The sequence below is a fragment of the Oncorhynchus gorbuscha genome, linkage group LG10 (genome assembly GCF_021184085.1).
Source record: "Oncorhynchus gorbuscha isolate QuinsamMale2020 ecotype Even-year linkage group LG10, OgorEven_v1.0, whole genome shotgun sequence".
NCBI lineage: Eukaryota > Metazoa > Chordata > Actinopteri > Salmoniformes > Salmonidae > Oncorhynchus > Oncorhynchus gorbuscha.
Window position 1 is genome coordinate 60029117 of NC_060182.1, and position 27937 is coordinate 60057053.

The following is a 27937-nucleotide window of genomic DNA, read 5'->3' on the forward strand; positions in this document are numbered from 1 at the left end:
TCAATTTGTGTCAGACTGTTTCCTTGTATGACTCCAGCACGGGGGGGGGGGGGGGATTGGGGGGGGGTGGAGTCAGTGACGTGTAATATATTGACACCAGACGGGAACCAGACATGTGGGTGTCCTTCCCTTCTCTCTTCCATGATCCTCAGCAGTTCAAAGAAGGTGTGGCAGCGAGGCTGACCGACTACTAGTCTGAGGCCAGACTACGAGAGCTGGCTGTGTGGGGTTGGCACTTTTTAACCCACACAACTGCTTCGTTTTCCCTGGGTGGAAGTCTGTCGCAGTGGGGTTCCGGCTGCTAGATATTCCGGTCATCAAATAGTTCCGTGACGAGAACAATGAGTCCGGGTCGTCCCTGACACTATCCGATATGAAAGCATCCAGGAATGCTTTTTAGTCTGTATAACTAATCTAATCCTGGCATTGATTAGTCTCATCTCTGGGAGTGAGAGCATATTGTCCTGGATTGTCAAATTATCTTTTTCATGTCCCTTATTGACCAAAACATTTTCTCTTTTTACTCTTCTTGCCCAGTTCCAACTCCCCTGGCCTTTCGAGGGCCTTGGAATCAGCTGTGGACATGAAATATGTTTGCCTAGCTACCCAAAGTCATTGCTTTGGCCAAATGATATGCCACAACCACGGACGTTAGTTTCTCCTCCACAATGAGTCTGGGTCTATGTTTACTCCCCTATGATTCCTAGAATGGAAATACCATCAAGTTTTGACACACCTACTAATTCATTGTTTTTTTTCTTTATTTTTACTATTTTCTTAATTGTATAATAATAGTGAAGACATCAAAACTATGAAATACCACATGGAAGCATATAGTAAGCAAAAAAGTGTTAAACAAATCAAAAATATTTTTCACACACTCTTGGCATTCTCTCAACCAGCTTCATGAGGAATGCTTTTCCAACAGTCTTGAAGGAGTTCCACCATATGCTGAGCACTTGTTGGCTGTTTTTCCACGCTGCGGTCCAACTCATCCCAAACCATTTCACTTGGGTTGAGGTCGGGTGATTGTGGAGGCCAGGTCATCTGATGCAGCACTTCATCAATGTCCTTGGTCAAATAGCCCTTACACAGCCTGTAGATGTGTTGGGTCATTGCCCTTTTGAAAAACAATTGATCGACCCACTAAGCGCAAACCAGATGGGATGGCGTATTGCTGCAGAATGCTGTGGTAGCCATGCTGGTTAAGTGTGCTTTGAAATCACAGACAGTGTCACCAGCAAAGTCCCCCCACACCCACGCCATCACACCACCACCTCCATGCTTCACGGTGGGAACCACCCATGCAGAAATCATCTGTGAAGCATTTATTTGGGCTGCAATTTCTGAGGTGCAATTAATTCTAATGAACTCATATCAAAGGTCTTGATGTTCTCTATTGACTGACCTTTATGTTTTAATGATGGGCTGTCGCTTCTTTTTGCTTATTTGAGCTGTTCTTGCCATAACATGGACTTGGTCTTTTACCAAATAGGGCTATCTTCTGTATTACCACCCCTACCTTGTCACAACACAACTGTTTGTCTCAAATGCATTACGAAGGAAAGAAATTCCACAAATGTACTTTTAACTGCTTGGTGACAAGTTTCTAAAACTGTTTGAATCATGTCTGTGAGTATAACAGAACTTATTTAGCAGGCGAAACCCCAAGGACCAACCATTTTTTTGAGGTCACTCTCTTTCCAATGGGTTTTCATTGGAATCTAGATTTCTAAGGGACCTTCTTGCAGTTCCTATAGCTTCCACTGGATGTCAACAGTCTTTAGAAATTGGTTGAGGTTATTCCTTTGTGTAATGAAGTATGGCCATCTTGAATGAGGGTCACTTGAAGTGTACTGTTAGTTAGAGGCGTGTGACCAGAAAGCATGCTTCAGATTGTTTTCTTCCTGTTTTGAACACAGATCATCCAGTCTTCAATTGTATCTATTATTTATGTTAACATTTTTGTATTACGAAAGTAGTTTGAAATGTTTTGGCAGTTGAGCAAGTTGGAACCGGTGTTTTTCTGGATAAACGCGCCAAATAAATTGACATTTTGGATATATATATATGGACGGAAGTAATCGAAAAAAAGGACCATTTGTGATGTTTATGGGACATATTGGAGTGCCAACAAAAGAAGCTCGTCAAAGGCATGAATTATATTTTTATTTCTGCGTTGTGTCGCGCCTGCCGGGTTGAAATATGGTCTCTTTTGTTTACGGAGGTGCTATCCTCAGATAATAGCGTTGTTTGCTTTCGCCGAAACGGCTTTTTGAAATCTGACATGTTGGCTGGATTCACAACAAGTGTAGCTTTAATTTGCTATCTTGCATGTGGGATTTAATGAAAGTTAGATTTTATAGTAATTTATTTTAATTTGGCGCTCTGCATTTTCTCTGGCTTTTGGCCAGGTGGGACGCTAGCGTCCCACATATCCCAGAGAGGTTAACAAGGCACATCTGTTAATTGAAATGCATTCCAGGTGACTACCTCATGAAGCTGGTTGAGAGAATGGCAAGTGTACAAAGCTGTCATCAAGACAAAGTGGATATTTTGAAGAATCTCAAATATAAAATCTGTTTTGATTTGTTTAACACGATTCCATGTGTTATTTCATAGTTTTGACGTCTTCACTATTATTCTAGAATGTAGAAAATAAAGAAAAACCCTTGAATGAATAGTTGTGTCCAAACTTTTGACTGGTACTGTGCGTTCTAGATTGTCTGATTGGTTCCAGAGGCCGATGGGTTGGGCCACAAAACACGTTAGTAAAATCCAAAGACAGTACAGTATGCATATAGGCAGAAATTGCTTCTCCAATAGAAATCCCAGATCACTCTCGAAGGCGATGTTGGCTCGCTCATGCACAGAAACATCTGGTCTAACGGCCGTCTCACGCCGAACTGCGCATGTGAAGGCCATCAAATCAAAGTCACTTTTTATGATATACAGCTGTTTTTGACAGAAATGAAAATGTGTAATTCTGTCACTTTCGCAAGGTTGTAGTAATAACATGTTAAACTACTTCAGACATTGGCTCAAAGGTAGGTTGTACCTTTTTAAGAAAATTAAACAACTAAGGAATATATTATTTATTTTTCTCATTGACTTCTCAAACCCTGGTCTGGTTGGTCTCTTTCGCAAGCGTTCTTGGAATTCTCGCGATGTTGCGCTTCTGGGTTTAGAAACTCTGTAGTAAATTGACGTTTAGAAAATGGGTCACTGGCTTCGATACTCTTGATTGGTTAGAGATGATCCAATCCCTGATTACTTTTTCTACCACACCCTTCATTTTTGTTTTCACCACAACCAACTTTGGTGATTGCAGTCTCAGACTTGAAGTATGTAGCGAACGATAGCAGCAGAAGAATTCAGTTTGTGTCTAGGTAAAAAAAAATATCTCTGGGTTTTGGCAATCTAGCCAATGTGGTGATATCATGGCCTAAAAATACACATACATTTTAAGGAAACTACTTCTAAAAAAATATATTGTTTTTCAAAAAATGTTTTCCTTGATTTTCACAAACCGCAGAAGGGGAATTCAAATGTACACCAAAACCCACCAAGAGACACACAATGGATGCACTATGAAATATGAATGACCCTCCCCAGCTAATTTCTCTCCATGTTTTGGTTTGGGATACCTTGGATAATATAAGGCAAGTGCTTTAGGTATAAGGCCTTGCCTCACCTTCCTAGCTTTGAGCTAAACCAGGCCCAGACAGCAGATGTGGGGGCCTGTGTTGGTCAGCCATTCTGGGGTTAATGTCTGGCTGGCAGGACTTGGCATTTTTCTCCCGTTATGGCGGTGACACTGACAGGCAGGAGGGAAGTGGGATGGTAGTGCAGCCAGAGAGGATGTTAGTGTAGTTTGGGGAAATGGGTTTGCAATATGGTCACTTGGGTTTACTTGTAAAGGCTTAAAATAAGATCTGTGTCCATCTTTTCGTGTTAAAGTCTAATGTTCCATTTGTTCAAGAAGTGTTTGGGTAATTGTGATTTCTAATAAACCAACTAGTGAGAACCCCAAGTATGTTGTCCATTGGCTCAGTTTCTTTAGCAATATCCAATATTTCTGTTTAGACTGGTGACTTAATTCAGAAATCTATTATTGCAATCTCTTAAGAAATTATAAAAACATCTATTTTTTAATACTCAACTCTCTCTGGAATAACATGGCTTGCAACAACTTGTAGCTGTTTGTCGTCTGACTCTGGGCCGGCTGTTTTCTGACGATGATGCGTTGTAAATTTGGAGTGAATCTATTTGAATTGATGAAGAGCTTTGAAACCTTCTCTGTGTCCTGGGAAGTATTACTGGGACTCCATCGCCCCGGTGACGACCCTACAGGCTCAATGGTGTTAGTCTCCAGATTGGAGAGGGCCAGATGGTGCCTGATGTCATGAATGAAGACTCTCGTTATTTCACTCTATCTACTCAACTCAAGCAAGGTCATCGTCAATACCAGTAGAGGAACTGAAATCTTCATCCCCATGTGCTGAGTTTCATTTAGTGTTTTATCTTGGAGAAGATTCTGACATAATCTGCGTGGGGTGTAAAAAGGCCCAGCGTTGTCCTCTCATGATATGGTACAGTGGCCAGTTGTGGAAATCCCCTCTTGTTCCCTACTCTTTAGGTTAAAAGCCTCTTAATTTTAAAAACGTCTGTTTCGAACAGCAAGACATACAAAAGAACGGCCTAGATCCTGGTGAACTGTGATTATTTGTATTTTCTTTCAGTGCTCTGAACGGCGAACGCCTCAGTGAGATGAATGCTTCTGAGCGAGGGAGGGAGAGTGAGTGTGGGAGAATGATTGAGGGCTGTGTTGTCGTGTTCAGCCGGGCTTGGTTTATGACTCCGTCTGTCCCCGTGCACTCGCCCAGTTTTCCTGACAGAGCACTCTCTCCAGATTTGAAAGTGTCTGCTGAGGCATGATGCTGGTTGATGGGCTTTGTGTGTTACATGCTGACCACACTGCTCGCATTGCAAAATACATTGACACATGCATGTTATTCAATGGTTTCATCTAAAACTCTCGCGCAAGTCTGCGTAGCTAGGCGCTAAAGTAGAACTTGGTTCTGTTTTTGACGCTTGTTGCACTGCAATATCCACCTCTCCCATGTCCTCATTGGTTTTTAGGAGCATCTACAATGCATTTGGAAAATATTCAGACCCCTTGACTTTTTCCACATTTTGTTACGTTTCAGCCTTATTTGAAAATGGATTAGATTTTTTTTAATATTCTCCTGAGTCTACACACAATACCCCATAATGACAAAATGAAAATGTTTTTTTTTAGAAATGTTTGCAAAAAAATGTTTAACCTTATTTATGTAACTATATAGACCCTTTGTTATGAGACTCTAAATTGAGCTCAGGTGCATCCTGTTTCCATTGATCATCCTTGACATGTTTCTACAATTTGATTGGAGTCCACCTGTGGTAAATGCAATTGATTGGACATGATTTTGAAAGGCACACACCTGTCTATATAAGATCCCACAGTTGACAGTGCATGTCAGAGAAAAAAACCAAGCCATGAGGTTGAAGGAATTGTCCGTAGAGCTCTGACACAGGAATTTGTCAAGGCACAGATCTGGGGAAGGGTACCAAAACCATTATGCAGCATTGAAAGTCCCCAAGAACACAGTGGCCTCTATCATTCTTAAATGGAAAAAGATTGGAACCACCAAATACTCTTCCTAGAGCTGGCCACCAGGACAAACTGAGCAATCTGGGGAGAAGGGACTGCTTTGCCTTGGCAGTTTTTTCTTAGGGTTGTTGTCCTGAGTGCTCTGAAGCAGGCTTTCACTTTGCTCTGTTCATCAAATCAAAATGTATTGGTTACATACGTTTAATGTACCAGTCAAAAGTTTGGAGACAGCTACTCATTCAAGGTTTTAAAGTGTTTTTTTTCTTCTACATTGTAGAATAATAGTGTAGACATCAACATTGAAATAACACATATGAAATCATGTAGTAATCAAAAACGTGATTCTTCAAAGTAGCCACCCGTTGCCTTGGATGACAGCTCTGCACACTCTGGCATTCTCTCAACCAGTTTCATGAAGTAGTCACCTGGAATGCATTTCAATTGACAGGTGTGCCTTGTTAAAAGTACATTTTTGGAATTGATTTCCTTAATGCTTTTGAGTCAATCAGTTGTGTTGTGACAAGGTAGAGTGGTATATAGAAGGTACCCCTATTTGGTACAAGACCAAGTCCATATTATGGCAAGAACAGCTCAAATAAGCAAAGAGAAATGACAGTCCAGTCCTTAATTTACTTTAAAACATGAAGGTCAGTCAGTGCAGAAAATGTCAAGAACTTCCTTCAAGTGCAGTCGGCCAGAAGAAAGGAATACCCAGAGTTACCTCTACTGCGGAAGATAAGTTCATTAGAGTTATCTGCACCTCAGATATTGCAGGCCAAATAAATGCTTTATAGAGTTTCAAGTAACAGACACATCTCAGCATCAACTGTTCAGAGGAGACTGTGTGAATCAGACCTTCATGGTTGAATTGCTGCAAAGGAGCCACTCCTAAAGGAAACAAATAATAATAAGAGACTTGCTTGGACCAAAACATGAGCAATGGACATTAGACCGGTGGAAATCTGTCCTTTGGTCTGATGAGTCCAAATGTGAGATTTCTTGTTCCAACTGCTGTGTCTTTGTGAGACACAGAATAGGTGAATGGATAATCTCTGCATGTTTAGGTCCCACCATGAAGCATGGAGGAGTGATGGTGTGGGGGGCTTTGCTGGAGACACTGTCTATTTATTTAAAATTCAAGGCACACTTAACCAGCATGGCTACCACAGCATTCGGAAGCAATACGCCATCCCATCTGGTGTGTGCTTAGTGGGACTATGATTTGTTTTTTTTTAGATGACAATGACCCAACACACCTCCAGGCTGTGTAAGGGCTATTTGACCAAGTTGGAGAATGATGGAGTACTGCATCAGATGACCTGGAATCCACAATGACCTGACCTCAACCTAATTGAGATGGTTTGGGATGAGTTGGACTGCAGAGTGAAGGAAAAGCAGCCAACATGTGCTAAGCATATGTGGGAACTCCTTGAAGACTGTTGGAAAAGCATTCCAGGTGAAGCTGGTTGAGAGAATGCCAAGAGTGTGCAAAGCTGTCGAGGCACAGGGTGGCTACTTTGAAGAATCTTAAAAATGTAACTTTTTTTTGTGTGGTTACTACATGATTCCATATGTTTTATTTCATAGTTTTGATGTCTTCACTATTATTCTACAATGTAGAAAATAGTCAATATAAAGAAAAACCCTTGAATGAGTGCGTGTCCAAACTTTTGACTGGTACTGTATATTTAGCAGAAATTATTGTGGGTGTGGCGAAATGCGTGTTCCTAGCTCCAACAGTGCAGTGGTATCTAACAATACACACATCTAAAAATAAATAATGGAATTAAGAAATGTATAAATATTAGTACGAGCAATGTGTGAGTGGCATTGACTAAAATACAGTACATGCATATGAAGTGAGTAAAGCAGTATGTAAACATTTATTAAAGTGACTCGTGTTCCATTATCAAAGTGACCTGTGATTCCATGTCTGTAGGGCAGCAGCCTCCAAGGTGCTAGATTGTAGCCGGTTACTCAGTCAACAACCTGATCAACTCTATGCGAAATTACACGTCACACTGCATGAGGCAAATGGTGGTCACACCAGAAACGGACTGGTTTTCAGATCCACGTCCCTACTTTGTTTTTTTAGTTTTTTTTACGGGATCTGTGACCAACAGATGCATATCTGTTTTCCCAGTCATGTGAAATCCCTAGATTAGGGCCTAATGAATTTATTTTAATTGACTGATTTGCTTCTATGAACTTTAACTCAGTAAAATCTTAGAAATAGTTACATTTATATATTTGTTCAGTTCATCCCTCAGTTTTGCACTTTCTGTGTTTAGCAGAGTAACATTCTATCCTATCGAAAAAGCACCAAATGTTGCTGGTTCGAATCCCCGAGCCGGCAAGGTGGAAAAATCTGCAGTTATGCCCTTGAGCAAGGCTGTTAACCCCTAGCAACAACTGCTCCCTGGTCGTGGGTGACGTGTACGTTGATTAAGGCAGGCCCTGCACCTCTCTGGTTCAGAGGGGTTGGGTTAAATGCGAAAGACACATTTCGGGTTGATTGGATTCGGTTGTGAAATTGACTAGGTATCCCCTTTCCCCCCATGTGCCATTTTCTCTAAGGCTACCCATCCCAGCCCCCATCTGCTCTGCATTGCCACAGAAGTGAAACCATGGCCAGACACCTTCCTCTCCATGGAGAAAGCATGAATGTCATTGTCAAGCTCATAGACTTTAGGCTATCCATTGATCCATGAAAGACAAACAATGAGACTATTCATGAACTCCACCTTTGTGTTTTGTGTTTAGGGGTCAACAGACACCAACAATTTAGCCTCACCGAAGTTTGTCCAGAAAAACAGTGTGCACATTCTATTTGAGTAGCTTACTGTGAAGGTAGGCCTATGTCACTGTAAATAACGTAACTCACACATGCCCAGAAAAGAGAGGAGTCTCGCTCCCCCCAAAAAAGGCTAATCGGGTCACCCTCCATAATTTTCCAAACCTGCTAAAATCCCTAAGCCACCTAGGTGAACTAGAGTAGGTGAAGTAGAATGTTAAGACGTGTATTTTTCCATAGACACACTGTTTTTTAAAATAAAATCAACTGTATGTATTGAACTTGTTTTGATGCTTTAAGCACGCTGTTTGATTAAGTATTGATGACACACAAATGACTCGAGTGAGATAGAGATCAAGAAAACCTTTTCCCGACCCTCGTCACACGCTGTTACTGGTTACTTCGCAGATCCTGCCGTCATGCTCCTGAAGTTGCCGGTAATAGGATACACCGGCGGTCGGCAACCGTTTCCATTCGGAATGCTAATTTATCTAAACATTTCTACCAATCTGCTTGCCAATTATGATTTTTCATGTGCACATTTTCGTGGAACAGTCATTTCATTTATAATAGTCTTTTGTGTCTCAAAATCATTGTTTGTGGTATCTATCTATCATTTTTTATCTAAATTAAAATGTATACCAATCAAAAAGTAACTTTCATTGCCATTGCCAAATGTAATAATAACCTACATAAAAACATTGCAGCCTGCAGATAGAAAATATCCTGATTTATAAAAAATAATATTATAATCTATACATTACATTGGCTACGCATGACCTGTCTTTCAACACTCTTGAAACATTTGATCAACTGGGTCGGTACAGACACCGCTGCAGACTATTTGTGCAAGGGATTAGAATTCATCAGGTATTTTATGACGTTTCCACTGGATCAGAGGATCACATTTTCCCTTTCCTACTGAGTGGTTATTCAAAGTGAGTGAGCTGGAAATATTGTTCAAATACGTTGAGGAACTATTGTCATTCTCAATTGATTCTAAAAACAGACTTTGAACTTGCTGTTTGAGGTGAAGGGAAAATGACTTTGATAAGCTCCACAGCTAATTTGTGGTGCTGAGTTAAGACTCAGAAATACCATCAGACATCCCCAAATGGGCACATTTTAGAGGCCTACATTTGCGTGCTGGCTATGTAAATCAAATCCAATTTATTTATATAGCCCTTCTTACATCAGCTGATATCTCAAAGTGCTCTACAGACACCCAGCCTAAAACCCCAAACAGCTAGCAATGCAGGTGTAGAAGCACGGTGGCTAGTAAAAACTCCCTAGAAAAGCCAAAACCTAGGAAGAAACCTAGAGAGAAACCAGGCTATGTGGGGTGGCCAGTCCTCTTCTGGCTGTGCCGGGTGGAAATTATAACAGAACATGGCCAACGTGTTCAAATGTTCATAAATGACCAGCGTGGTCAAATAATAATAATCACAGTAGTTGTAGAGGGTGCAGCAAGTCAGCACCTCAGGAGTAAATCTCAGTTGGCTTTTCATAGCTGGTCCTTCTGTAGCTCAGTTGGTAGAGCATGGCGCTTGTAACGCCAGGGTAGTGGGTTCGATCCCCGGGACCACCCATACGTAGAATGTATGCACACATGACTGTAAGTCGCTTTGGATAAAAGCGTCTGCTAAATGGCATTTATTATTATTATTATTCAGAGTCTCTACCGCTCCTGCTGTCTCGAGAGTTGAAAACTGCAGGTCTGGGACAGGTAGCACTTCCGGTGAACAGGTCAGAGTTCCATAGCCGCAGGCAGAACAGTTGAAACTGGAGCAGCAGCATGGCCAGGTGGACTGGGGACAGCAAGGAGTCCTCATGCCAGGTAGTCCTGAGGCATGGTCCTAGGGCTCAGGTCCTCAGAGAGCGAAAGAAAGAGAATTATAGAGCGCATACTTAAATTCACACAGGACACCAGATAAGACTAGAGAAGTACTCCAGAAAAAAAACTGACCCTACCCTAACTGACCCTAACACATAAACTACTGCAGCATAAATACTGGAGGTTGAGACAGGAGGGGTCAGGAGACACTCGTCCTTCTTCTATATGTGTAATCAGGTGTGCGTCTTTACTCAACATTGATAGGAGCGTTTCAAACACAAGACGATGAGTAAATTGATAACTCGTAAATGAAATAAACAAACTTGTTTCTCACAAAGGTAGCATAGGTTGTCCTGCAAAACACATGTGTACTCTGAGAATGAGAACAAATGTCTGTAATAATAATGATATATTGTATGCACTAACAGAAATTACTGTAGCGAAACAAACTTTGCAGATTAGAAATGATGGTAATAAATGGTAAATGTAGGCTAAGATTAGTGATGTATGTAATGGGGACTTGATAGACATCACAAACAATGCACACAATGACTACCCACGACATGGCGGGAGAGAGCGAATTCTGGAGAGAGACGTGCCTTGTGCATCTGAGCCACAATCCCCTTGTTCTTGGACTGAGGCAACCTCGTGGCCTCCTCAATGGATTAGTCCTCTGAGACAGCGCAAATCACACCGGTGTCTCGTGTGCCATGGAGGGGAAAAAACCCCAACTATTTGCGACTGCTCGACAAAAGAAAATCTGCTTTTCAATACAGACCCTTTTTGTAATACAGTAAATTCCATATAAGGCATCCAGGCCTTGTGAACGTTGCACAGTACACCCTTAATCTTGTAATAAATCAAATCTAGTGATACGTAACTTGACATTTCTGCCATCCTTTGTGACATTGTGAGAGGATAACCAACCTTCCAATTAATAGCAATGTGTTTCTTAGCCACTATAAATTCTAAGTTACACAGTTTCTTCTGAAAAGTCGCCACTATCAACATTTCCAAGCAAACCTAAACAGGGAGAATCTGTAGACATGCTGAGATAAAATAACACGTTCTTTGCCAGAATTCAGCCATCCTTCATGATCACAACATATCATGCAAATACTGTATGTCCCCTTTTTTGTGTTTTACACTTCCAGCAGAGGAACAACATTTCCGAGTGCCTGATATTCCGTTTCATTGGCATGTAGGATGGTCTATAAGACGATAAGATGATAAGATTACACTGCACTAATTTGTCTGAGATGATATGAACATGACGGGGCATTCAAACACATCTGAATGCATTCATCATCAATGTTGTGTACTGACTGCACCATGACAGTGAGGTCTGTAGAGTTGTTTTATACCTGGTAGGTGTGACAAGCAGGGAATCAAATCCAATTTTATTGGTCAAATGCGACCGACTACAACAGCGAAATGTTTGCTTACAAGGCCTTATCCAACAGTGCAGTTTGAAGAAAATACACCCACAAACAATTAAGAGATAAGAATGACAAATAATTAAAGAGCAGCAGTAAATAGCAATAGCGAGGCTATATGCAGGGGTGCCGGTACAGAGTCAATGTGTGGGGGCTCCGGTGTCAAGGTAATTGAGGTAATATGTACATGTAGGTAGAGTTATTAAAGTGACTATGCATAGATAATAACAGAGTAGTAGTAGTGGTGTAAAGGGGGGGGGGTGCAATGCAAATAGTCTGGGTAGCCATTTGATTAGCTGTTCAGGAGTCTTATGGCTTTGGGGTAGAAGCTGTTTAGAAGCCTTTTGGTCCTAGACTTGGTGCTCCGGTACCGACTGCCGTGTGGTAGCAGCGAGAACAGTCTATGACTAGGGTGGCTGGAGTCTTTGACAATTTTGACACCACCTGGTATAGAGGTCCTGGATGGCAGGAAGCTTGGCCCGAGTGATGTACTGGGCCATACGCACTACCCTCTAGTTCCTTGCGGTCGGAGGACGAGCAGTTGCCATACCAGGCAGTGATGTAACCCGTCAGGATGCTCTCGATGGTGCAGCTGTCAAACCTTTTGAGGATCCGAGGACCCATGCCAAATTAGCTACGGAGTAGTTCATTCTCTTCAGACAGAACTGAAGTCGAGAGGGGATGAAACACTACCTACCATAACATGTCAGTTACACTACTAGCTCAGCACTGGGAATAAATCATTTTTTTCTGTAAAGTCAAATATCAGTTACCTTGCCAGCTACATCAGTCAAATAAAGAGTAGCCAGTTTCTGCTTTGCTTGCTTTAACAACCCTGAGAAAGTGCTGCACAGAGACAGCAGCACCGTGCTGGTCAGAAGCTTTGCCTTCACGCGGCCTGTCCGCACGCTCTGTGGTGTCCACACAGTGGCTGAAACCGACAAACAGCCTAGCCAACTAATCTGAGGCGTCCGCATGGTCCTAAAGTACACAGATGCAGCTTTTTTGCAATAATAAAAATGGGGGGGGGGGCAAAAATAAAATGTTAGAATGTGGGGGGGGTCATGTCCACCCCGTCCCCAGTGAAAGTTGCTCCCCTGATGGATCCTCATGAGCACCACTGAAATTAGAAACATGTCTGTGCTCTGACAAGCCACCACTTCCTCCTCTGGCTATAATTTCAGTACCCACATTGTGTTACAGGAACACTGGTGTTATTGTTCGGCGAATACAAGCTAACTAGTAACCTTTGTACTCCATCCACATCAACAGTGTAATATCTGGATGCAGTTAATAACAAGGAACATACAGTAGAATTACATGATATTTAAAAAAATTATCACATGTGCCGAAAACAACAGGTGTAGGTAGACCTTACTGTGAAATGCTTACTTACGAGCCCCTGCAGTTTCAAAAAATATGGATAAGAATAAGAGATAAAAGTCACATCTTCTTCACAGCAGTATCTCGGACCTGCCTGGTGTGTTCCTTGTTCTTCATGATGCTCTCTGCGCTTTTAACGGACCTCTGAGACTATCACAGTGCAGGTGCATTTATACGGAGACTTGATTACACACCGGTGGATTGTATTTATCATCATTAGTCATTTAGGTCAACATTGGATCATTCAGAGATCCTCACTGAACTTCTGGAGAGAGTTTGCTGCACTGAAAGTAAAGGGGCTGAATAATTTTGCACGCCCAATTTTTCAGTTTTTGATTTGTTAAAAATGTTTGAAATATCCAATAAATGTCCTTCCACTTCATGATTGTGTCCCACTTGTTGTTGATTCTTCACAAAAAAATACAGTTTTATATCTTTATGTTTGAAGCCTGAAATGTGGCAAAAGGTCGCAAAGTTCAAGGGGGCCGAAATACTTTCGCAAGGCACTGTACGTTTGTGCTTGAAACAACTTTGGAACCAATTGTCCACAGTATCTAATTGTTACCTTTAGCTAGCTACCTGGCTAACTAGTTGGCTTTATTGGTCCAGTGAGTAGGTTAGTCAGCTTCTAGCTTTGCCGGGTAAAAATCCAGTATAATTGCTAAACTAATTCATCTTTGATCATTCAACTTGGTTGCAGAAGTGGGAGGATGGTTCGTAACCTTGTCGTAGCTACAGTTCACTGTGCTGTGCTCCTTAGCGATTGGCAAAGCCACCCTTGACCCTGGCTGTTTGGTTTGTTCACAAATTGCAGATTGTGTCCTGTGCCATAGACTGTATAGGCTGTGTAAACATAGGAAGGTGGAGATTAATCCATATTTATATGCGCCATACGTCGGTGTTAGGAGGGTGGAACTAAACAAGTATTTCCGTACTAGAACAGGATTTAGGTCGAAATAGTGGCGGCAACTTCCTCTGGACGGGGCATTTAACTAACTCGGTCACTGCCTGGCGGTATCATTCTCAAGGAAAGAGGCACTGGAAATCAGTGAAGATTCAAGTCTCAATGTTGCTGTATTCTTTGGGAGGGATGAGGTAAGCAGAAATGCTTTTAGGGCATTATCATGAAGTAGCCTCTCAAGGTTAGGTAAAATATCTACTTAAGGAAGCAGATTTCCATGGTTGGAAGGAGAGTGCAGAGTGATATTGGATGGAGCAGAAACATTTTGCAACCCTGCATCTCATGTTACAGTTAAAGTTGAACTTTGGATCCAGAAAATAATTGATTTATCATTTGTTTCATAGCTTGATTTGAACAATACCTCAAGTGTGGTTGAAAACCAGAGTTTCAGTATGTGTGGGGTCCGGACTTTGTTTCGGTCTATGAATCCAGATGGTCCCTGTGGAGCTTTATAAGGTTTTGTGTTTATCTGAGTCATATATTTTACGCTAGACTGGCTCATGACTCATATTTGTACAGTAGAACGGTGAATGGGAAACTCTTGGCACCAAATTACAACAAGGCAGCATTTAGGAAGGGTGGTTAGGATAACTCCCATCTATATTGACGATATTTTTGGAGGTTTGTCTGACATCAGTTGGCTACAATTGCTGCAAAGAATTGCTGGCCACTGGCTAAATCAGTCAGCTGGAGCACATGCGGTGAATGTTGTGACAAATGCTTGTAGACTGTCTTAGGAGAATCTTAGAGGGCTTGTGTTGTGTGACTCTCAGCAAGTGGTGGGCAGGGAGCTAAGATTTAAGTCTGAGCACCCAGGTGGCGATCTCGTTAGCGTCAGCGCTTGTGATGAGTAATTCGGTTCCGCTAACGAGACGGTGTTTCTCAGCTTTAATGTTTTATAGTTTTCCTCTCTCTTTTTGAGGGAGATGGGGGTTAATCGCCAGGATCAAAATGACTATTTGACGAGCTCTTATGAGAGATGGATTTCTTCTCTCCTGATAGAACGGGTTTGTAGGAAATGTCTAGAAGTGGGATGTGGATTTAAAGTCAATCATGTTCACGTAATAAGCCCAGTGGCATTGTAACCAAGCTTGCTCCCTATTGTCCAATCTCAGAGGTCAAGTTAAGGTCCGCGGCAGCCCTGTTTTCAGAATTTCACTCACTGACATGTCTTCGTCTTATTTTCCACTTTCTAAAAGGAACCCCCCCCCCCTAAATTGTAGGATTCAACAAGTTGACCACTAGTCTATGGTCGTGCTCAATAAGCGTGGGTACTCAACTGTCTCAATTCCTCTTCCTTTATGATATATTCTCTGTATGTAACAACTGTCTCAATTCCTCTTCCTTTATGATATATTCTCTGTATGTAACAACTGTCTCAATTCCTCTTCCTTTATGATATATTCTCTGTATGTAACAACTGTCTCAATTCCTCTTCCTTTATGATATATTCTCTGTATGTAACAACTGTCTCAATTCCTCTTCCTTTATGATATATTCTCTGTATGTAACAACTGTCTCAATTCCTCTTCCTTTATGATATATTCTCTGTATGTAACAACTGTCTCAATTCCTCTTCCTTTATGATATATTCTCTGTATGTAACAACTGTCTCAATTCCTCTTCCTTTATGATATATTCTCTGTATGTAACAAGTCTCCAGATATCCCTACACCTAGTGTCCTTCAATTTGTATGTAGGTGGCCCGTGTCAGCACGAGGCAACCACTGATAAATGTGACCAAGCACATTGTCAGCTCTCGCCCACTCCGTGAAATTCAATACCAACAAGAAACAGATCACTTCTCGGGGATTCAAAAAAATATAATGCTGATTTAGGCCTAACTATTCTCTCTCATGGCTAGCATGGTAGCAAGGGGAATACCGTGTATGTTTATCTGTGGCAACTGAATGGAGCCACTGTGCCTTTTCACCAAAGTAGATTTAGACTGAGGTAATCGGAGGGGGATAGGATCTGTTGAATTCAGTGATATTGGGAACAAGGACAGAGTGGCGCCAGCTGGACCTTCTTGGTGAAGCACAAAACTAATTTCCCAAATCCCCCGGAGACCGTTCAATGGTTGGTTGGTACAGTGGTGCACTGTCTCAGCTGGAGTCGGGAGAGTATGTGTGTACTGTAAGTGCATTGGCGTGTGTGTGTGTGCATCTTACAGGAAAGGCTTCTTAGTAGTGTGAGACCTCATCAGCCTGACCTACCTCCATAATGGAGTGACTCCACCTATCTGGTCTGTTTGGATGCCTCCTGAACTCCTCTCTCGCCCCTCTTACTCCACACTGGGATTCAGCCTATTTATAGCATCGTACTGAATAATGAATCACCTGCAGTCAGGAGGCTGTTCCCTTCCTCCTTACACACACACACACACACACACACACACACACACACACACACACACACACACACACACACACACACACACACACACACACACACACACACACACACACACACACACACACAGAGATGCAAATCACACACCTGCTACCCAAAGTCAAGCACATATACACTTTAAAACACACCTGCTACACACACACACACACACACACACACACACACACACACAGATAGTAGGCACACACTGACGCACCTGTGTCCACAAGGACTTGTGGCAAGATAAAACGCTATCAATGCCAAAGATGAGAAGGGGGGAAAAAAATCTCTCCTCGAGAGAACGTTAGGTAACAGACGTTTCCCAGAGCTGACGACTTGCCTCAAACAACACGATCTCATTCAATATTAGCCGTGGGAATGATTCAGACATGTCAGTAAGGCAAGGCAACACGAATGCTACAGAATGTGTAGCTTTCATTGTGTCCTCGGTCAGACTCTAACTGGACCTCCTCCCTCTCCTTCCCTCCAGGCGCTGGATGTGGACCGCAGCGTGCTGTACAAGATGAAGAAGTCCGTCAAGGCCATCTACACCTCGGGTCTGGGTGAGTCTGAAAGGTTAACACTCATTTCCAGTCACAACACCATAGCGCTCCCATCTGATGAAAGGTCAGAGTTCAGAGCCACCTGTGACGGTCATCACGTGAACTCGATAAGCTAGTCCATGTACCTGGTCGCCGCGGTGGGGTGTGTGTGTGTGGGCCAGGGTATGACAGGGTTTAGGGTCTGTGTGTTTTTTGGTCAAATGAGGGGAGAGGATGACCTCTGTTTGAAGATTTATGGCCCTGCCGTAACTCCATATGTTCTCCATGCACTGTATGGAGAAGAGAACAGCAACGCTGACTCCCTCTGTCAATGCTTACTACGTTAGGGTTTAAACTGAGGAATCCATATCTACTGGAAGATGGCCATGGGGAGACTGGCTTAGTGTGTGCTTGTTTTGGGCGGGTTGCAAGTGTGTGTGTGTGTGTGTGTGTGTGTGTGTGCACGGAGCTCATCAGCATACTCACTCTGGCTGGCTGTGACAGTATGGGTTGTTTCCAGCGCCTTGTCTTTGGGCTGTGTGACAGGGTCCTGCTGAGAGCGTATGGAACAATTTTCTCTCTCTTTGCTGAGCTGGGCCTTTTTTGGGAACACTGCCACCTCTGTTCAAGGGGGGACAGCTGTCTACCCCAGACCTTGGAGGAACAGGTGTACCAGGGAACACCCTTTTGTGTGAGTACTTGTGAGTGTATGGGGGCAAAAGGGGGACAGTGTTGCGCTCTTCCCCACTACACTATGTTCTAATGGAGTTCCAAGCACTCATTTCATTTCATCTCCTTCCTCTCTTCCCGGTATCCTGAAACAGTGACTTTGTGTCACTAAACAACTGTGTGTGTGTGTGTGTGTGTGTGTGTGTGTGTGTGTGTGTGTGTGTGTGTGTGTGTGTGTGTGTGTGTACAGTGTGTGTGGATGCCTCTGGTGGGCATTTTGACTCTTTTACCAGTTGGTTACTAGGCAACATGCATAATTTGCTGTGGTATCACCGTCAATGGAAGGATTTTCATAACGGGTCGAATTCATGTTGTTGGCTGAATCCTTTCCAAAATAAGGGGCTTAAATTCTTTATAACCACATTAAGCGTTTTAAGCACTTTCAATAAGAGGCTTTATGGACCTCTTAACACTGACAATCTTAATTGTTACTTCGACAACAGAATATTCAGTACAGAAAACACACTATAGATTCGTCTTGTCTCTGACATTCGTTTTGTTGACAAAGGCAAGTTAGAGATTCAAATTGAATGTAAATTTGATGTCATTGCTAGCGTGTAAACGTAGCTGGGAAGTTGGAGATTAAAATGTAATACATTTGATGGCTTTGCTTGCGTGTCCATGCAGCTCGTGATTGTGATTTAGATGACTATTCCCCGAAGGTGCCAGTAGAAGCCATTGCCCCTTGGAGAAACGTAGTAACTACATAGACGTACAGTAATAGGTTTCGATAACATACATTTTTTTAGTGCTTATTGTCACATACAAGGTGCAGAGAAATGTTTTACAGTGTCGGCCATAGTAGTACGGCACCCCTGGAGTAACTTAGGGTTAAGTGCCTTGATCAACGGCACATCGACAGATTTTTCACCTTGTCGGCTCGGGTATTTGAATCCCCAACCTTTCGGTCACTGGCCAAGTGCTCTAACTGATAGGCTGCCTGATTTGAGTGGCGTTGGAGGCCCGCTGTAAATCTGAGTCCTGGTGACGTGAGAGATGAGTCTCTCCTGAAGGCTTTTAGTCTGTGATCCTCACAGATAAACCTCTACTACTGGTTAACCTCAGGCCTCAGAAAACGAAATCGTCAAGACCTCAGCACCCAGGTTTATTACACCCCTGCCAGCTCTGCTCAGCTGTCAGACGTTTGACAGCCATGTCGGAGACCTGTAGGTAATGTTGGGGCTACGGGGGGTGTGTCGTATTCAGTAACTCTGGACTTATTGTCAGTACGACCTTTTCAAGTAGTCTTGTTCATTTCATGAGACGGACGTGTCAAGAATGCCGTGGAAACATCGAAGTAGTTCTACTGCTCTGGTCATTGACGTAACGGACCGTTGTGAATTAAGAGATGTTCTGAAGTCATCGCTCACATTTTAGATTTGAAACGGTCCTAGACATTCCACTATCGTGTTCTTTCACGTTGTGGATCACCCCTTGTCGTCATTCATCTGGACGGGCCCTTTCTGAATGTACCGTCAGTCAGAAGAGGAACAGCGGTTGATTGATTACATAAGAGTAGAACTTTGTGACCTTCCAGTCTTCCTGAGAATGAGTGCTGTGAATTAAGACTCTTTTGATTTAGCGGAGCTGTGGGAGTCAATTCTCTGGCCCTTCTGTGTAGCAAAGACTTCTGTAAGTTCCAATATGAATAGTGAAAGAATGTGTTGCCGGGCTTGTTAGCATTAGTGCTAAAGTTGGCTCCAATACTAGCTATAATATTTAGCGCTTGTTTCAGGCTCTGCATAGAACAGAAGGTGCCCTTAGGCATAGAGCCTAACCCAGTCCCTCCAGGATTCCGTGCTCCATTTTTTTTTTTAGCAAAATCAACAATTACCCGCATATTATGCAATGGCTTGTAAATTTGACGAATTCCCACATTAAAAACAGTCAAATCATTGCAATATTTTAGCCTACAAATTTACCTACTACTGCAGTACAAAAAGAGGGCTCGCAATTTAAACCAATCACTGCACATTTTACCTCAAAATATGGTTTCGATCAAGCCACACGTCAACAAACTTTTTCCCTTGTCAGCGTATTTTCATCACAAACTGGACAAAATTATTCCAAAGTCAGAATTGCTGCAGCAAAATCAAGGATCTTTGTCGCAAATATCACAAAAAATCCGGAAGGGATTGCTAACCTTGACCATTAAGAAGAATGTAAATGTAAGACATTTAAGGAGCTCGTCATCATTGTCAGTGAGATTCTGTGTTCGTATTTTCCAGTCAGGGTGTCTATGCAACTTTTGAGTCTGTGCTGCTTGGTATTCTAATGTGGGCTAGAGGCGCTGAACTGAACCTAAGACATCTCACCCAGGTTCCCTTCCCTACCCACAATCTTAGTCAGTCGCCTGGGCTTCACTCTCCTTTGGTGAAATATTCATCCATGACAGTTGGTGCGAATTGGGAGAAATCTCTCTCTGCTCTGTCGCTCTTTCAATCTGTGTTGCTGCCTGCCCTCCTTTGCTTTGGCATGCTGCTTTCTGAGAGAACTATTCTTGTCCATTCGACAACATGGCTGGCTTCTCATAACCACGACCTTCACATGCCCAGGTTTGTAATGTTATTCCATACGCAAAGTTCACGTCTCGAAGACTCTTGCTCCACCAGACTCATGCCATTTGGATGTTGTGTTAACTTTTGACCTGACCAGGCCCTCCAGCAATACTGACGTGCTGTTTTATCTCGGGCCTCCCTCTGGCTCTCCATCACTTCCTCTCTCCTTTCTCACACTCAGGTAAAAAGGCTAGCTTTTGAGAAGATGACAGCTATGTTGTCCAAATGGACAGTATTTGATTTTTTTTTTCTCAGAAAGCAGCATCCCAGAGATTCCGACCTGTTACAGTTGATTTGAGGAGCCTCTCTTGCTGGTCTTGAAGAGTCCATCAGGCAGGCAGTCAAACCGGCAGGCAGTCAACCAGGTTGGCAGTCGGTCAGTGGCAGTCGAGCAGAGAAGATGATGCGTGCCTCCTTCACCATGGACAGCCATCCTCCAGTGGAGAGCCCGGTCAGGCTGACAGAACTGGAGCAGAACGTCCCCTTGCCCCGCCTCATGGCTTCCCTGGTGCCGTCTATCAGTCTGCCCATCACTGGGCCTGCAAATCTGTCACCCTATCACCACTCTATTGGCCCGCAGGCTAAAATAAGAAAGAAATACTTTCTTCAAACCCCCAGAGTTTTTAATCTGGCTGGTTTATATTCTGACACAGCTGTTGCTCTAACTGATGGTGCTCTGCTGTATGCACTGTTGTGCCACTGGGACAGATCTGTTTTTCTGGCTAAACTTTGTTTAGCCAGAGCCCATGGTTCCACAGGCAGGCATCACACCCATGATAATGAGTACACCGCTACTTAGTACTCGCTTGCATACACGTGTTGTAAACGGTGAGGAATATAACATGCATGATACATACTGGAAATACACAGCCACATCCTGTGGATACGGACACAAATGAACTCATGTTGTCATTCCCCGTGCAGTCTTGCTTTTTCCCCCCATCACAAGCCACACACACACTTTATCGCCAAGCTGCCAGGTAACGGAGGGAATTAGGCTTCCAGAAGCACTAATGTAACTATACTGTGAATGGATGTGCCTGAACTGCAGGTAGAGGCCACTGAGAGCAACAGAAACAGCAGGACTGTCATAATGCCCATTTTACTCCTCTGTCCTCTCGCACTGAGCTCTCCCCTAACGACCATCCCTCTCCCCTCCAATCGGTGGTCCTCTGGGTAAACCTTAACACCCTTTTCACAATTTGGCCGTTAAGTCCAGCAGTATTTATTCAGCCTCCGTGGACGGTGTGGTCCTAAGCTGGAAATAGATGGGGATGTGGACATAGAGTTTTGTCTGTGCTGAAACCTCCATCAAAGTAAGCTTGTGATTGACCAGCCCTAGAGAGAGAGAGTTTGGGTTGAGGAAACAGAAGCTAGGCTACCATCTGTTGATTAAACAAAGAGCTGTCTGGTGGAGCGGACAATGCTGGAATAACAACACCCCACCACTCTCTATGCTGATTGTCCACAGCAGGGGACGTCTGTGTGCGTGTTACGTTTGTTCTTGCAGATCTACAGTTGGTTTGTTCTGTGTGTTTTTGTATGCATTGAGTTGTCAAAGAACTGTGTCTCTGCCTGTGTGCGGATTTTCAAAGGGCTTTCAATGGGTGAATTGTGTCACCTTCTCCCTCCTTTTCAAGATTCCCATAAAACAAGGGGGCCACCATTTCCTGGGGGCCTGCCACAGACAGGAACCCAAGTCATTCCCTCGATTCATCCACAACAGCAGAAGCCAGCCCTCCATGTCATGTCGTCACTGATTATCCCTGGCTGTGACGGAAAGAGACAAGAGACAGCGTAGGAATGCACTGGGGAGGGTGGCACACACACTCAGACACACAGTACATTGACGTGTCTGTCTGCTGGGGTTGCATTACAGTAAACAGGAGACTAGCCTTGTGTTTTCTGTCATGGGTGGAAAGTTGAGGCACCGAGAGGCCCTGATCTCAGGTGCCACTAGAAAAAACAAAAAGCCCAGGCAGTGCCCGCTGGCGACACACAGGCCAGGGCGACCCACAACAAAGCAGCTGGGTTTGCTGCCTAAACGGTCTGTGTGTGTTTGAACGTGTGTTGTCGCATCAGCCACCTATGGCCAGAGGTGAGCAAGGGCAAATAAAACAGCAACCCATGGGCTATTCAACGGTAGGTCCCATTCAGGTAACTTGACTAGATTGTGGGTTCTCTAAAAGCAGGAAAAATGTCCTTCAGTAGACAATTTGACTTTTGGATTAGGGTTTCAAAGCCTCTTTTTTTTAAATCAAGGACATTGAAATCGCTCGTTAAATCTATGCCTATGAGCTCAGAGGACTCCAAACACAGTGCTTGTCGTTCATGTTTATCTTGCGGTGGGATTTTTTTGATCTGCTGGTTCTAGACATGATTCATCCACCTTGATCTTATTGCCTCACCATAAGAGTTGCTTGTAAGTTCTTCAATTTCACGTGTGAACACGTTAAAGGTTGGACGTGTGTGTGACAGTCTGTCTGGACAGATGCTGTGCGATAATGTGTTCCGCTGAGTCATTCTCTGGGGGCAGATGCCTTGGGGTGTCGATACTCGCACTCCTCCACATCTCTCTCACTCTGTCTCTCTCACTCTGTCTCTCTCACTCTGTCTCTCTCACTCTGTCTCTCTCACTCTGTCTCTCTCACTCTGTCTCTCTCACTCTGTCTCTCTCACTCTGTCTCTCTCACTCTGTCTCTCTCACTCTGTCTCTCTCACTCTGTCTCTCTCACTCTGTCTCTCTCACTCTGTCTCTCTCACTCTGTCTCTCTCACTCTGTATTTCCACCTCAAAAAGCACAGGAAAGAGCATTTCAACTCACCTTCTCCAATTGTTCTGAAATAATTTCTGTAGTTGAAAACAGATAAGATTTAGTGTCCCTGCAACATTATTTTGTTGAAATATAATTTGATCTTTGAAATGTAGCTAATTGATTGCACCTACATTGGCCATTTTTAAATGATAACATTAAAGAAACATAGTAAACTTCCGATTTGGACCCAAAACAATTCTAAACAATGAGTAAGACATGAGGATTCCTACAGCGAGTATAAAGCGAGTATACCGCATCGCTTCTCTGTGTGACAAGTAGTATAGCGGTATGGCTCAGTATTTTTTTCTTCTTCATTCTATGTAATGAATTCTCAGTGAATTTGGTGCCCCCCCCAATTCAGATAAATGAGTCATTGAAGTTGTTAGCTTTATTTCCCATCGTATATCCTGATATTACCAGGTTCTGACTATTAGATGGCGACACTCCTGTTATTGGGTGGATTTGTGCTACAAATGCTAAAAAGTTTGCATTTGAAACAGTGGCCAGGTAAACAAAACCAAAGCATAGGTTGCTGTCGTACCTTTTCAGTAGACTGCTTACAGGGTAAGGAAAGCAATATGTGATTTTGTCATTTGGGTGAACGTTCCCTTTAACAAATCACCTAATAGTAGGAACAGCACCGTCTAGTGGTCAGAACCTGGTAATATCAGGATGTAGGACATAAGCCTAAACAACTTCAAGGACTACTTTCTCTGAACAGGGGACAACACCCACCAAATTCACTGAGAAAACATTACATAGGATAAAGAAACAATATTCAGAGCCGCAGCTCTGTACTACTTGTAAAAATGTCTCAATTTAATTCAAAGGGCATTATTCTTTACGTTGCCAAAGCAGGTGAAATAGACAAGAAACCAAAGGGAAATAATAATAAAAAATTTTACCGTTATTTAACCAGGCAAGTCAGTTAAGAACATATTCTTATTTTCAATGACGGCCTGGGAACCGTGGGTTAACTGCCTGTTCAGGGGCAGAACGACAGAATTGTACCTTGTCAGCTCGGGGGGTTTAAACTCGCAACCTTCTGGTTACTAGTCCAACGCTCTAACCACTAGGCTACGCTGCCGCGTAAACATTAAGACATCTGTCTCTATCAATTCAATTCAAGGGGCTGTAATGGCATGGGAAACATACGTTGACATTTCCAAAGCAAGTGAAGTAGATAATATACAAAAGTGAAATACAAAAGTGAAATACAAAATAAAAATTAACAGTAAACATTACAATTACGGAAGTTCCGAAAGAATAAAGACATTACAAATGTCATTGTTTATGTACAGTGTTGTAACGATGTACAAATGGTTAAAGTACAAAAGGTAAAATAAATAAGCATAAATATGGGTTGTATTTACAATGGTGTTTGTTCTTCACTGGATGTGATGTCACACTGTGATGTCACACTGGTATTTCAGTAAGAGGTGCGCAACTGGCTGCAGAGAAGTCAGGCGCAGGAGAGCAGAACTGGGTAACAACCCCTTGCAGTTTAATGAGGCAAAACAAACTGCACCCAGAACAACAAAATACGGATTGAAATAACCCTTCGCAGACCAGTCTGAAGTGCACAAACACTTTACAACAAACAATTCTACACACCAACATGGAAGGAACCGAGGGTTATATGTACATCAAGTAATGAAGGAATGGAAACCAGGTGTGCGGGAAAACAAGACAAAATAAATGGAAAATGAAAGGTGGATCGGCGATGGCTAGAACACGGGTGATGTCGACCACCGAACGCTGCCCGAACAAGGAGAGGAACCGACTTCGCCTGAAGTCGTGACAGTACTCCCCCCAGCTGCGCACCAACCCCAGCCTCTGGGGCGACCCGGCGGCATCCCATGTCTCCTCCGCGAGCCGGAACAAGTTGTCCACCGCAGGAGCCTCGGTCTGACGCTGATGCCAAGGAGCCAGAACCGGCTGATACCCCAGTACGCAATGGAAGGGATAAGGTTAGTGGAGTGGCGAAGCGAGTTCTGGGCCATCTCTGCCCAGGGCACGAATGCCACCCACTCCCCCGACCGGGCAATAAGACCGCATAAACCTACCCACATCCTGGTTAACTCTCTCCACCTGCCTGTTACTCTCAGGGTGAAAACCTGTGGTAAGGCTGATCGAGACCCCCAGACGCTACATGAACGCTCTCCAGACGCTGGACGTGAACTGGGGACCTCGGTCAGACACCATTTCCTCAGGCACCACATAGTGCCGGAAGACGTGAGTGAACAAGGTCTCCGTAGTCTCTAGGGCCGTAGGGAGACCAGGCAGAGGAAGGAGATGGCAGGACTTGGAGAAACGGTCCACAACGACCAGGATCGTGGTGTTACCCTGTGATGGGGAGATCTGTGAGAAAATCTATCGACAGGTGAGACAATAGCAGTTGTGGAACGGGTAAGGGGTGTAACTTACCTCAAGGCAGGTGCCGAGGAGCCTTACACTGGGCCCACACCGAGCAGGAGGAAACAAACACTCATGTCCTTGGCCAAGGTGGACCACCAGTACCTCCCACTCAAACAGCGCACTGTCCGACCGATACCTGGATGACCAGAGGGTGACGTGTGAGCCCAATAGATCAGCCAGTCACAGACAGCAGACGGAACGTGCAGACGGAACATACAGACGTCCAGCGGGACACTGGAGAGGAGCGAGCTCTGCACGTAACGCCTGCTCAATGTCCGCGTCCAGCTCCCACACTACCGGCGCCACCAGGCTGGAGGCCTGGAGTATGGGGGTGGAATCCATGGGCCGCTCTTCTGTGTCATACATCCGGGACAATGCGTCTGCCTTGACATTCTGGGAACCTGGTGTGTACGATAGGGAAACAAAACGGATGGGCCAGCACGGGAGCCGAGGTAAACTGGGCCCTTAGGTGAACAAAAGCCCTGTCCACCTCAGTCGAACACTGCAACTGAACTGGACCCCCTTCATCAGTGAGGTAATGGGAGCCGCTACCTGACCAAAACCCCGGATAAACCTCCGGTAGTAGTTAGCCAACCCTAGAAAACGCTGCACCTCCATTATCGTGGTGAGAGTCGGCCAATTACACACAGCTGAAATGCGGTCACTCCATCTCCACCCCTGAGGTGTAAATGCGGTATCCTAGGAAGGAGACGGACTGCTGGAAGAACAGGCATTTCTCAGCCTTGACATACAGGTCATGCTCCAACAGTCGACCAAGCACCAAGGACACAAATCGGAATATTCGGGGGGAATGCGCACGGTGGAGACCTGGTCTGGACTTTCCACTGTAGTAGCACCAACGGAAACCCCAAAACACGTCCCGAGCACTCTTGCGACCACCCCTTGAGAGCCCTCCGCTGCCATGAAACCGTGGGGTCATGACAGGCTAACCAGGGTAGGCCTAGCACCATGGGAAATGCAGGAGATTCAATGAGAAAGTGACTGATTCTCTCCTTGTGACCCCCCGCGTCACTTTGCCCAGGGGATCAGTGGCCTTCCTAATCAACCCTGACCCTAATGGTCGACTGTCTAAGGCGTGAACTGGGAAGGGTATAGCCACTGGAACAATGGGGATCCCTAAACTATGGGGGAATCATCTGGCTATGAAATTCCCAGCCGCGCCTGAATCGACGAGCGCCTTATGCTGGGAATGCAAGGAAAATTCAGGAAAAGTAGCGTATAAAAACATCAGAGGGCTCTGGGTGAGAATGGTGCCGGCTCACCTGGGGTGGCGCCAGAGTGCCCTGCCTGCTGCCTAGACCCCTGAGGAACCAACCCAGCCTGACCGGCAGTGTGACCTCTGCGGCCACAGATGGTGCACGTGAAGGTACCTCCTCCGGTCTCCCTGAGCGCAGCACCTCCCTGCTCCATGGGCATCGGAGCGGCAGTCCTGGGGGATGGAACCGACAGATCCCGCTCTGGACGGAAGCGGCGGGTGAAATCCTCAACGTGTTCCAGCTCCGCGTCTCCTTCTCCCCACACAGCGTTGACCCACTCCAGGGCTTTGCCCGAGAGGCACGAGATGAGAGCGGACACACTCTTACGGCCCGAAGGAGCCGGGTGGACGGTTGCCAGGTATAGATCCAGCTGCAGCAGGAAACCCTGGCAGCGTGCAGCTGTCCTATCGTACTCCCGGGGAAGGGCGAGACAAATCCCACTGGGACCGGGTGAAGGGTGGGCGAGTAGTGGAGACCCCTGTTGTGCTGGTGGAGACGCTGGAGGAACTGTCTCTCCCAGCGGTCCATGGTTTGGATGACGCGGTCCGTGGCGGAGCGGAGATGGATTGAACATCACCGCGTGCTCCCGGACACGCTCCTCGACTCCTATACCAGGGGCACCTGTTCCTGCTGACTCCATATTCACGGTGTGGAATTCTGTAAGCGGTGCGTAACTGGCTGCAGGGAAGTCAGGTCCAGGAGAGCAGAAATGGATAACAACCAGAGCAGTCTAATGATGCAAAACAAACTGCACCCAGAACAACAAAATATGGGTTGAAATAACCCGTCACAAACCAGTCTGAAGTGCACACACAGACATTGGGGGAACAGAGGCTTATATGCACGTCAAGTAATGAAGGAATGTAAATCAGGTGTGCGGGAAAACGAGACAAAACAAATGGAAAATGAAAGGTGGACCGGTGATCGCTAGAAGACCGGTGGCGTCGACCGCCGAATGCCACCCGAAGAAGGAGAACCGACTTTCGCCAGTAGTCGTGACAATTACAGTCGGTAGATATGGAAGTTGATCAAATTCAGGTTTGTTTTCAAATTCTTTAGATCTGAGGGAAATGTGTGTCTCTATGTTCATACATTGGGCAGGAGGTTAGGAAGTGCAGCTCAGTTTCCACCTCATTTTGTGGG

General features: G+C 44.4%; 1 protein-coding gene across 9 annotated transcripts in view; it reads left to right on the top strand.

The window, feature by feature from the left end:
• The window catches only part of asap2a (ArfGAP with SH3 domain, ankyrin repeat and PH domain 2a), a 99142-nt gene that overhangs the window by 13707 nt on the left and 57498 nt on the right, over positions 1-27937 (top strand). For all 9 annotated transcript variants that reach the window (XM_046366511.1, XM_046366516.1, XM_046366510.1 and 6 more), the window contains exon 2: positions 16946-17018. In XM_046366511.1, coding sequence (XP_046222467.1) covers positions 16946-17018 — 73 coding nt within the window. The remainder of the gene's footprint in view (positions 1-16945; positions 17019-27937) is intronic.